We start from the raw sequence: 12,380 nt of genomic DNA on the forward strand, positions 1-12,380 counted from the left end.
CTCTCTGCCCAAAATGTAAGACTCTTTTAGGGACAAGATTTCACTGCCTCTGGGAATGTGAAAAGATTCAACGGTTTTGGCAAACTGTATGCAATGAGGTTAGTCTAATAATCAAGCAAAAATTACAGCCTAATCCAATATTGTGTCTATTGGGATGTATCCCTGAATCAATAAGATCACATAAGAAAACGGTGCATTTTTTGCTTATGTTGGGCCGAAAGGCAAATTGGGTGGGAGATGAACCTCCTTCAAGACATCTGTGGGAGTCTTTGATATAAGATTACATCTCTCTGGAGAGACTGAGATTTTGCATTGATGGTCAGAAGGACCTTTTTACAGCAAAGTTTAGCGTGTTTAGTTTAGTGTTAGAATACCTGGGAACTCAGAGTGCGACTGCCTGAAATGCTGGACCTAACAAGGACTTTTTAGATCACTAATGTGGATGTATTTTGGATTTGCTACATATCTCATGTAATCTATATACAGTATATACTGTGCTGGACTGTTGGTTTTTTTAATATTAAATTTAATTAAATACTAAATAATTATTTGTACATTGAGACTAGGCCACACGGTGGTGTAGTGGTTAGCACTCTCGACTTGCAGCGAGAAGACCCGGGTTCGAGCCCCGGTTGGAACAAGGGCCTTTCTGCATGGAGTTTGCATGTTCTCCCCGTGTGTGCGTGGGTTCTCTCCGGGTACTCCGGCTTCCTCCCACAGTCCAAAAACATGCAATGTGGGGATAGGTAAATTGGACACTCCAAATTGACCATAGGAGTGAGTGTGAGAGTGAATGGTTGTTTGTCTCTATCTGTGTGTGGCCCTGCGATGGACTGGCGAACTGTCCAGGGTGTACCCCGCCTATCGCCCGATGTAGCTGAGATTGGCACAGCACCCCCCGCGACCCTCTGGTGGAGGATAAAGCGGTAGATGATGACTGACTGACTGACATTGAGACTAGCGTGTGCACAGGTGTTCGCACGTGGCATGACACTTATCACCCGTAACCCTTCATTATTTGGTGTACTCACGATACGCGTGCCTGTACGTGTATTTTTCAGTCTTTATGCAGGCGTAGGCGACGCGGTTAAGGCGTTTTAGTATAGTGTGCTGGCATAAAATGCCCCCATACGCGTGTGTGTGCGCGCGTGTGTGTGTGTCTGTGTGACTCTCACCCTGCAGGAGAGCTGCTGCTCTAATTTGATCAGAGATGATGAACGTTCAATTTCCACTTCGCCTCCGACACTCACCTCCTCTATAACCTGCACACAGAGCAGCTGATTAACATGAAAATAGACATAAACAGTATTAAAACCTGAGGGAGAATATATGAACGTATGAAAATGGTATCTGAAAAAAATAAGTGGAAGAAAAACTAATTTGAACTGAAATTTTTGTCACTTTCCACAGTACATAGAGCAGAGGCCTCAAAGTGGCGGCCCGGGGGCCACATGTGGCCCTCCAATCAATTTCATGTGGCCCTCCAAACAATATCAACTTGTAACAAGTCATTTCTATATGTTTTTATTTTTAAATGAATAGATTAATTTTGCATCATACATATGTTTTTTTTTATTGTTGCATATTAAAACAACCACTTATATTTTGAAATTATCCAATCCAGTCCAACTTTATTTGTAAAGCACTTTAAAACAAACATAGTGGACCAAAGTGCTGTACAGAATAATGGATAAAAGACAGAAGAAGTAAAAGACAGAAAAGCTCACACAAGGCAATAGAGTACATATAAAAAAAAGGAATTAATACGGCATATTGATGATATGAGCTCATAACGTCCACCGTAACTGTTGCTTTTCCCAAAAAAGTTGGGCATTTTTTTTACTTGACTGGCCCCTGACCCACAGGTCATTTGAGTTTGAGACCCCTGACATAGAGAATATCAGTGATTTTACATCACAGCTCACATGAATTGTTTATCATCTGCTGCCTCCATCATTAAGTTCAAGTGTCCCCATGAGCTAAATAGATTTCCTCTATTTACTTTACAAACCACCATTTCCAGTCAGAAAAGTCTGTCCAATGGTGAGAAAAAGCAGCAAACATATTATAATAATACACAATATTTTAATATATAGACTTAAGATGGCTTACATTTTTATTACAGTAAAGTATTGGCTAAAATCTCACAAATCACACAAGGCTACACTATCCCTCTAAATTAATCTTTTTTTTTATATTGTACTGTATGTTGAACTTTGATTCATGAAAATAAATAATTTTGGATGTTTTGTGTGCTGCTGACCTTCCTCCATTCGTCGGCCTGCTGGAAGGTACTGTATCCCAGCACCAGTGTCTCTGAGCCCAGTAGAACCAGTTTGAGCTGGTGCTGGATCTTCCTGTTGCTCTTTGACTTGTAGACAAGCTGGCAGCCAAGCAGGCTCAGCTCCAGGTGTGGTAGCAGGTCTCGGGCACACTTATAACACTGACACAGAAATAAATCATTAATTTGAGTTTTTTTCCAGTGCCATCATAGTTTTTGAAACAACAAGTAACCATGTCTGGAAGAGTGGGGTTTGGTCTGACTGTGAAACCATCCACTGCGTGTCTACTTAACCTGCAACCATGCACCTGTTTCTGTTTGTCTATTTTAGTTCTCTTCTCCCACTATGAACTGAACTGAGGATAAGTTAAAAAGAGGTTAAAAGCCACTAAACTTAACACAAAAAACTTATAAATGATGAGGAACTGTACAAAGTGCAGTTGTGGTTCCCAGAGTCTGTAAGAGCCTTCAGTTACCAGGCTCCTCCTCTCCTGTGGAACCAGCTTCCAATGACAGTTTTAAAGTATTTAAAGTTAGACTTAGAACTTTCCCTTTTGATAAAGCTTATAGTTAGAGCTGGTTCAGGGAAACCTAGACCATCTCTTAGTTATGCTGCTATAGACCTAGACTGCTGGGGGATTTTCCTGTGGTGCACACACTCACTCTCTCACACTCAGGGAATGAATATGACTTTTTATATGTCATTAACCTTGTCTCTTTCTCTCCCTAGTTTGTGTCTTTCCTTCCTTCCCTCTCTCTCTCTCTGTATCCTCATCTTGCAGGTTGCAGGATCAAGATCCAGTTTTTGAGGCTATTGCTATCATAATAGATAGCATCACCATTATTATTGTGCCTGTTAAAATCCCAAGTCTCCACCTCACCTGCCTCATCACTGCTACACCTACCTGGACCACGCCCCTAATCCTATATAACCCGCCCCTTCCGCCCTTTGACCCCCCTTTTTTCCCTCCAAACAATCCACGAGAACAAAGGGACACTGGCTATTCCTGAGTTTAATCCTTTGCTGAAGAGAGGAAAGTAAGAGTGGATGCATTATTGATGTAAGTCTAAGACAACTTAATTTCTTATTGTATATTTGATACTTTCTATATTGTAATATTTCCTTTATCATTTTCATATAGACAAAATCATCCACCATTACCCCTCATCACCAACTACCGTTTACAAATAAAATATTGGAACTTGCAAAGCTGCCTGGATCCTGTGTTTAAATGTGCACCCAACATATGATGTTCAGTGAATCACCGCCACTATAGTGTACAGTTTTTTCATGGTCCTTCGAGCTGGATGAATATCTATGTTGGAAAATGGATCCACATGCTGTTTTACCTGATGAGGACGACGCTGATGGCAGACAACAGGAAGGAAGGCCACAGCGACAGAGGGTGCCACTGAAATATCTACGAGATTACCAAACCGAAATTCATGGCAGCAGCCCCCCCCCCCCCCCCCCCAAACAAAAGCATGTGCAGAACCTGGAGTAGAGACTTCAGACACAGCTTTATTAAGACAGGAAGTAGCACAGTTGAGGAGTATGGTGCAAGAGTTAACTGGAAGAGTTCAACAATATGAACAGAGTTATTCAGAGGGAGATTCAGAGGAAGAGTTTGGCATACAATCCCAGGAATCTCAAGCAGCATATGAATGGAACCAGCCTGTACCGACTGACACAGGAGCTCAGTGTGAGAAAGCCCAATCTGAACCTAACCTAACCGAATCAGGACCTGTGTTAAACCCTGGAAAGATTTCCCAATCAGTCCAAACACTTTTTTCTTGTGTCCATAAGCCCTCCACCTTTGTAGAACGTGAACAGAAGAGACCTCCCTCAATTACCTTTGTGAGACATGAGCCAGAGTTTCGACAGCAGGAGCCCTCAAGTCCATTACCTTCAGTTTCATTAGTTCATGTACCACCAAACCCAGTAACTGCCTCATATATGCCTCAAAGCTCAGTCTCAACAGCTTCAGAATCTGGTCTCTATGTGCCTGTAAGATCAGCCCTATCTTCTGATGCCCCTTCTACCCACAAGCATGAAATTCACCCTCCTTTGTCTCAACCAACACTTAGCATGCCTCCTCAAATGCTACCAACCCATATGCCACAAGCCTCTTCTTCCCATGCCCCCCCCCCCCCAAACATATCCCACAGTACCAACTCTGGGGGCTGGCATAGCCTTAGCTGGCTATGGCTCTCACAGTCAGTGGCCACCAGCTCAGGGGACTCTGCCCCCCTCACGTGCAATGCAGCCTCCACTTATCCCTACACCTCAAGCTCCATCAGCCAGTTCAAGGCCTTCTGCATACCATCCAAGTAATGTAGTATCATACCAGCATCATAATGTGCCTCACCAGCTTGTGCAGCAGCCTCAACCTCAATACTCTGTATCCCAGTCAGCCCCTGTTTCATATGCCCCCCAGTTTACAGGAGTTCTCCCCAATCCGAGTTTCTTACTACCGGCGGCTCCTGTACAGCAAACTGTGAGTTACAGATATCCATCACGAGTTGAGGGACCCTCGTTCCCTTTCCCCATTTAATTCATAATGATCCTCATGAATTTGTAATGTTAAAGATGGCTTTTACTAATCTGCTACCTGCAGAGGAAACTGAACTGTACAAATTTCATATTCTATTGGCTCATTTACGTCTCCCCTCTGCTCGCCATATTGCACTTTCCTACGCCCATGACCCACAACCTTTCACCATGGCGCTGGCAGCCTTAGAGCGTCAGTATGGTCAGCCACATCAATTGGCCCTAACAGAGATCCAGACCTTATTAAATCTCCCAAAATTAGCTTGTGGAGATGCTGAAGGGTTTCAAAACTTTGCCGTTAGAGTGAGGTCATTGGTTGGCATGTTACAATCCCTGAAATCAAGAGTAGGTGATGCAGAACTGGCCTGTGCTTCACATGTGCAGCGATTGTTGAGTAAACTCCCAGTAGAGCTAGTTTCCAACTTTGCTAGACACACTCGCTCAGCCTCTTCTAATACTCACTACAACCTGGTGGACTTTTCTGCATGGCTGGAAGGAGTCCGAATGTCAGGCAGTAGTGGCACAAGCTAACAGCCTTCAAATCAGTGGTCCCCAAATTCAAAGGAGAGATGCAGGTCAAAGATTCAAATCCCCATCGGCTACCATTTTTCACAGTGCTGAACGGAGGTCACCACGAGGACAAGCTGCATCAGGATTTCAGCCACAACCCCAAACGAGGTATCCGTGTGCATACTGTCAGTCAACCTCCCATTACCTCACAAACTGTGAAAGCTTGAAAGATTTGAGCACCGACAAAGTGACAAAATGGTTGAAGGAACAAAACAGATGCTGGAGATGTGGGAGGACTCACAAAGCAGCGGATTGCACCCTGAGGAAACCTTGCCCCAAATGTAACGGCCGACACCTAGGTGTATTACATGATGTAAATAAAACCCAAACAGCATCAAAGGTGCTGTATGTGAACCCACAGAGTATGTCACCCAAAGTAGTACTAAAAATAGTTAAAGTGAGACTTTTCAACACAAATAGGACATTTCATATATATGCCATCTTAGATGATGGTTCAGAACGTACAATGTTGTTACCAGGTGCTGCTAAGTATCTTGGTTTGGAGGGAGAGCCAGAAACCCTTGAGCTGCGCACAGTGAGACAGCAGACAGAGACCCTAGAAGGCAGAACAGTAAACCTCAAACTATCTGCTGCCTCATACCCTGAGAGAAAATTTTCGATTGACAGGGCTTTCACCGCTGACACAATCATGTTTGTTGAGCAGAGTTATCCAATTGAGAAACTCAAGCAACGCTATCAACATTTACATGACCTCCCACTTACATCTTTCTCTAAAGTTCAGCCACTCATCCTCATTGGATCAGACAACCCATTCCTCATCACACCGATGGAGAGAATCCAATATGGTCCGAGGGGAGCACCTGCTGCAGTGAGAACAAGGCTTGGATGGGCTCTACAAGGACCTACTTCTCTTGGTGAGTCATCCGATTCCACCCAATGCCTATTCACATCACAAGCTAACCCTTATGCTGAGCTAAAACATGATGTAGAGAAACTATGGCAGGTAGACACCCTTCCCTTCAGAAATTAAAAGTTAATCACTAGATCAAAACAAGATAAAGAAGCCATGGACCTTTTGAATGCAAAGACCAGACGATTAGACATATGAGGAACTCAACGTTATGCAACCCCTTTGCTGAGAAAGAAAAATGCACCACAACTGACTGCCCCATTTGAATCGGTGATGCCACTTCTACGCCAATCTGAGCGCAAACTTGAGAAAAACCCTAAATTGGCCGATATCTACAATAATGAGATCAACAAACTGAAGGAGACCGGTTATGTTGAGAGCTTGATGCAGGACAGATTACAGGGTCACAAGAATCATGGTATATTCCCCATCACTTGGTAGAGCATAATGGTAAACACCGTGTTGTATTCAACTGTTCTTTTACATATGAAGACCAAATACTAAATGACCAACTCCTCCCTGGCCTGACATTAGGTCCATCACTGCTTGGTGTACTACTGCGTTTCCGCCAACATAGAGTTGCTATGAGTGGAGATATTAAAGGAATGTTCCACCAAGTAAGACTCTTACCAGAGGACAAACCACTTCTCAGGTTCTTGTGGCGTGACATGAAACGGAAAGAAAACCCAACAGTCTATGAATGGCAAGTGCTCCCATTCGGTACAACATGTAGCCCCTGCTGCGCAACATATGCCGTCCAAAGACATGTGCAGGAGCACAGTAAAGGGAACGATGATGTGGTTGAAACTGTATTCAAATCATTCTATGTAGATAACTGCCTTAGATCACTTCCCTGCCCCAACGAAGCAAAAGAGCTCCTCCTGAAAATGAGGGCCCTGTTGTCCACTGGTGGATTTGAAATTAGGCAGTGGGCAAGCAACTTTCCATCTGTTGTTGAACACCTACCATCAGCTGCCAGATTAGACAGTGCTGAGCTCTGGCTGACCCAGAACCGGGTAGATCCTGTAGAGGGTGCTCTCGGGCTCAGCTGGCATTGTGTTTTTGATACCTTGGGCTATAGGCAGAGACCTGTCTCCTACCAAACTCTAACCATGAGAAATGTGTATAAAGTGCTGGCCTCACAGATGAGTGCACATCTCTGAGCCTGGTTCTGTCAGAGATTTCTTCCTGTTAAGAGGGAGTTTTTTCTCTCCACTTATGCCTGTTTTCTCATTGTGTGAACTGTTGGGGTTCTCTACTCTCCTTGATGTTGCCTATGTACAGTGCCTTGAGATAATGTATATTATGATTTGGCACTATACAACAAAATTGAATTGAATTGAATTGAAATAGTGAAAGCAGTACTGTAAAAAATTGTAAATTGACATGATTATTTTGCAATGAACTACTTGAACTCTGGATCCAAAAGAGTCAATAAACAAGTGTTGCTGCAGGGGGTGCTGCTGTTGAGCAAAAACTACATAATGTTGGTTTATCACATGTTGATTCACTCAGTCCTCACCAGCAGCATGTTGTTCTTGATGATGAACAGCTGTTTGGTCCACTGTCCCAGCCACTTTCTCCTCCACAGGTAACCACAGAGGCGAGACTCAGGGGCGGGCCTTAGGCATGGCTGAGAGGCACTCCACTGGATGTAGTGAGCTCTATCCTTTACAAGCTCCTCCCCCTCATTGTCCTCATCATCGTCCTCATCACCATAGGACTCGTAGTGACTGCTGTCTGACTCCGCCTTCTCTGGAGATGGAGGTTATTGTTATTATGTTCATCAGAAAAGAGAGTGTGTGTGTTCTGCATGTGTGTATAGATACCAGTGTTTGACATGGTTGTATCAGCAGGTGCGTAGGGTTCTGCCTCCTCATATGTATCTTCATCATCATCTCCTAAACCTCCTGCTGGGAGGGGTGGCACTGTTGGGCCCTGATTCTAAAATGAAAGGAAATGAGGATGAGTATGTGAAGCCACAGTTCTGGATAGTCTGAATGCTGAGGCTCATGGATAATGTAGTACATCTGGCGCTTCTAACCCTAAATTCAGGCCCTTCTAAAGGGTCAAATAGTAAATCTAAAGGGATTATCAGTTTATTCATGCACCAAAATAAGAAATGGAGGTCCAGGGCTGAAAAATTCTAGAGGGGAATCCATTTCCCATTATGCACTAAACATACCTGAGAAAAAATACACAGTCCACTGCTATAAGCTACATCAAACAAGGAGTGATGTGGAAACAGGGACATTCAGGGGAAAAACTGTATATGAACAAGATTTTCCAGGAAATCTTCTTGTTGTGTGTGTGTGTGCACGTGTGTGTCTGTGAGGTCACGTGTTCTGTCAATACATCACGTAGACCAGATGCTAATCAGCCCCCATCACTGACCACTTCCTCTCCTGGCAGAGCTCTCAGCCAATAGGAGGAGAGTCAAAGGGGAGATGACTTGTACATGTAAACACAGTACATCCTGTCCCTCCCTCTGTGACACACACACAGCACATAGTAACTCTGTTGTCTCCTCCCAAACCTCAGGACTCAGTCTGTCATTATACTGACCCACATCACAACAGACTAGCCTCCTCCTCCTGTTTTCTTCCTCCACTTTTCTTTAACCTCTAGAAGAAACTATCATGAGCATGACCAGATTAACCTCACCAGTGGTGTGGGGTACAAAACCTGCTTCTGGCCCCCTAATGACTTCCGCTGTGACCACTGTAGTTACTTCCCACCACAAGTGAAATTTGTAAGTAAGTTGTTCACTTACTTTCTAGGGCTTTGAAGCATAGTTCGTGGGTTAGGTTTAGCCTGGTTTAAGGTTTTAGCCTGTATTAGGCAGAAAATCTGTGATCTCCACATCACACTTGTCGCTGCAGGGGGTGACTGAGGGGGACCAATATTAAGAAAGTTTTGGAATTGTAGCATCAAACTCTCACAAAGTGACACTGCTGCTTCCCACAGCTGGCTCAAACCAATCAGAATACTGCATGAAGTTTCTGGACAGATGCTCACATATATATGTACATACATGTATTCTAAAATTAAGACACAGATTGCGGTTAAGGTAAAATTTCTGGAATTGTATGTAAGTCAATGTAATGTCCTCTTTAGACATGATGACTTACTCCATTCTTCAGCCAAATGGAGGAGTCCTGCCTTGAGTTCAGCTCAGGGAAACGAACACCATCTGGAAGAAAAAAATATATGTAAATACTGTAAATTCTGTATGTGTTTTATGAGTATTATGTGTATAGCCCAGGGTCAAGCCAGCTGTATCATGTTTTCAGCCAAGAGTACTGACTGGACTGATGATGTGATGTCCCACTTTACCTTTCCCAGGTGAGTCTGCGAGCTTGTTGCAAGGCGATGATGATGGACAGCTCATGATCATGTATTCAGCATCTTCCACTGCAAACACAACAAACACACTCGTCTGCAGCAGTGGATGTAAGGAGTTTTAACAACAGGTACAATTTTTTTTTTTTTTTTCTTACCTGGGTTTTCATTAGTCTGCAGTTTGGACAGCAGCTCTGAGATGGATTTCTTCTGAGCCTGAGCAATGTTGCTCAGGTTCTCTGAGTCTAGAACAGACAGGAAGGACTGCAGATCCAAAATCAATTTGGCCAGCACTACAGAGAGACATGTGGAAAGATGGATGGACTGAATTAAAACTGAAAACTCAATTAATTAATCTTTCAAATTAAATGTACATTTACATAAAAAAAAACAATAAAAAAACACATTTAGAGTTAAATTGTCAGCTCAGCTGTTTTGATAAATGAGGTGAACATGCTCAGGTTCTAATTTATTGTCCTGGTCGATAAAACGTGCCATGGAGCTCTCTCTCTCTCTCTCTCTCTCTCTCTCTCTCTCTCTGTCTCTGTGAATGCTGACTGTGTTTAAGCTTCAAAAGAATAAATAGCTGAAATCATTAAAAGGCAATTAAAGGCATTAAAAGGCACTTCATATTATCACTTCACTGTCAACACAGATACAAAAAAACACACATTTTACAACAATATCAAAATGAACACTTGAGGCAGATAAAGAGGTTAGTAAAAATGTTAGCCCAGGTTATAGACAAATATTTAAAAAAGATAAAAAAATTCAGGATCTCTGATCAGCAAGAGATGGACATAATGCCAAGATCCAAGGATTGAGAAGATGTAAGACAAAGAGATCAGTTTAGGAATGAATGGTCTATTGGTATCCTTTTTTCATGACAGGCATTATCTGCATGCACATTGTGTATTTGCTCCCAGGTCATAGAGGAACAGGGTTCTTTTTGTTTTAATAATCAGTTTGCATTTGGCAGCTGGGATTAAACTATTGAAGTCAGTAGAAAGCTCATCGTAATCACTTCTCACAACTTTTTTAAAGACACTTAGCTCACGGAAGCTACATTTTTAGTAACAGAAGACTTTGGTTATGTGGTATTTGTTGTAGAAGAGGTTATGTGGTGAAAACACAGTACACAACCTCAGGATTGAAAAATAACAAACACAATGACTGGACCTGGTCTGGTGAAGATTCTCATTACAAGGTCTGACCTTCACATGTTAACTGATGTGACAGGACAAACACTGATAAGCAGCCAAATGCTGCTAATGTTTAACACAGCATAAAGACTCTGAGTGTGTGTATTACTTCACATTAAAAAACTCAAGGTCTCTGTACGACAACAGGGAAACGGGAAGCAAATATTTTCATTGATTTGACTGAAAAAAAAAGCAACAGGATTGTGCCTATTTACCCAGTAAAAATATATATTGTATTATCCCCTAAGAGACCATTTACATGATTTAATTCTCTATTATGTCGGTCATGTTCTCGGATGTTGTTTTAACTTCCTTCTGATAAATCGTTGTTTTATTCCTTTTTGTGTTTCAGCTAAGTGACAACTTGTAACATTACCCTTATGTGAACTCCTTTTCCCACTTTAAAGCCTTCAGAATTGCAATTTGGTCAGCGCCATGTTCATGTTTTGTAAACTGAATTCTGGGAAAACTGTCCAAGCAGATTTGTCTATATTAGCAGCTGTATAGACTACAGAGACTATATGATAGTTCTATTGAGTATTTAACAAAGTAGACACACAGGGAAGAAGTTGCAGGTAAACTGTATCAAACACAGTTTGAGACTATCCACATATCTTGTTTACTGCTTTAATGTACAGTAGCTTATAAGATGTAGATCAGAGAAGGTTTAGATTGATGTAGAGACCCCAGGTCTACTTTGCCTGGCCCCTGAAATCTCTTATAGCACCCTTGATCATCATGGACCATTAGGGCGAACCCACCAAGAAGCAGTTAAAGAACTCCTCAAACCTTGCTCAACTGTTTGTATTGTGTTACTGTCTATACAATATATGTAGATGATATATTCCCATCACTCGTAACAGTTATGACTGACAGGCGACTGGAACAAGACCCGATGTGCTGAAGTGAATGAGCCTCTAAACAGAATGAACAGAGGGAGGTGAAATGTAAAAAATGCAGAAAGAAAGAAAAAAAAACCCCAAACAGTTAGCAATTGTGTGAAGCTTCATTCACAAAGACAGAGTGAGTCCATTCACACACTGAGCTGAGTGGGAGATAGGGGTTAAACATTTCTCATTAACTCTTCTGTGCTGATTTTAACAATCCTGCATCTCTGCTTATGAGTCTGCTGCTGTTTTAAACTGTACATAACTCACACACCCACAACACATCAGAGAAAACAACAGACCACTGCTCGACATACAGAGAACTTATCTGTCCATCAACATCGCTTCCTGTGTGAGGCTTTTATGTTGAAGAAAACACACACACACACACACACACATTAAATAAGGCCCACTGAGTAATGGCTGACAAATCAATAACAACATCAACAATAACCAAATCAAAAATTTGTGCTGTTTTTTGTTCATTTGTTGTTTGAGTAACTATCATTTAAAAAACAAAAAAGTTGATATAACATAAACACTTTGAGGGAATATCTCATATCTGAGTCTAAAACCAGAGTAAAAAGAAACATGCGTTCGTGTGTGTTTGTGTGTGTGCGTGTCTGTGTGTGTGTGCGTGCGTGCGTGTGTGTGTGTGTGTGTGTGTTTCAGGGTG

General features: G+C 42.3%; 1 protein-coding gene across 1 annotated transcript in view; it reads right to left on the bottom strand.

Annotated features, from left to right (window-relative positions):
• Positions 1–12,380, bottom strand: part of si:dkey-220o5.5 (actin filament-associated protein 1-like 2) — a 32,724-nt gene that overhangs the window by 18,558 nt on the left and 1,786 nt on the right. Inside the window, exons 2-8 of the mRNA XM_058636763.1 lie at positions 9,774–9,908; positions 9,610–9,687; positions 9,405–9,466; positions 8,103–8,217; positions 7,796–8,028; positions 2,264–2,443; positions 1,176–1,262 (exon numbers count right to left, since the gene is read on the bottom strand). Coding sequence (XP_058492746.1) covers positions 1,176–1,262; positions 2,264–2,443; positions 7,796–8,028; positions 8,103–8,217; positions 9,405–9,466; positions 9,610–9,687; positions 9,774–9,908 — 890 coding nt within the window. The remainder of the gene's footprint in view (positions 1–1,175; positions 1,263–2,263; positions 2,444–7,795; positions 8,029–8,102; positions 8,218–9,404; positions 9,467–9,609; positions 9,688–9,773; positions 9,909–12,380) is intronic.

Source organism: Solea solea, chromosome 8 (assembly GCF_958295425.1).
Source record: "Solea solea chromosome 8, fSolSol10.1, whole genome shotgun sequence".
Lineage (NCBI taxonomy): Eukaryota > Metazoa > Chordata > Actinopteri > Pleuronectiformes > Soleidae > Solea > Solea solea.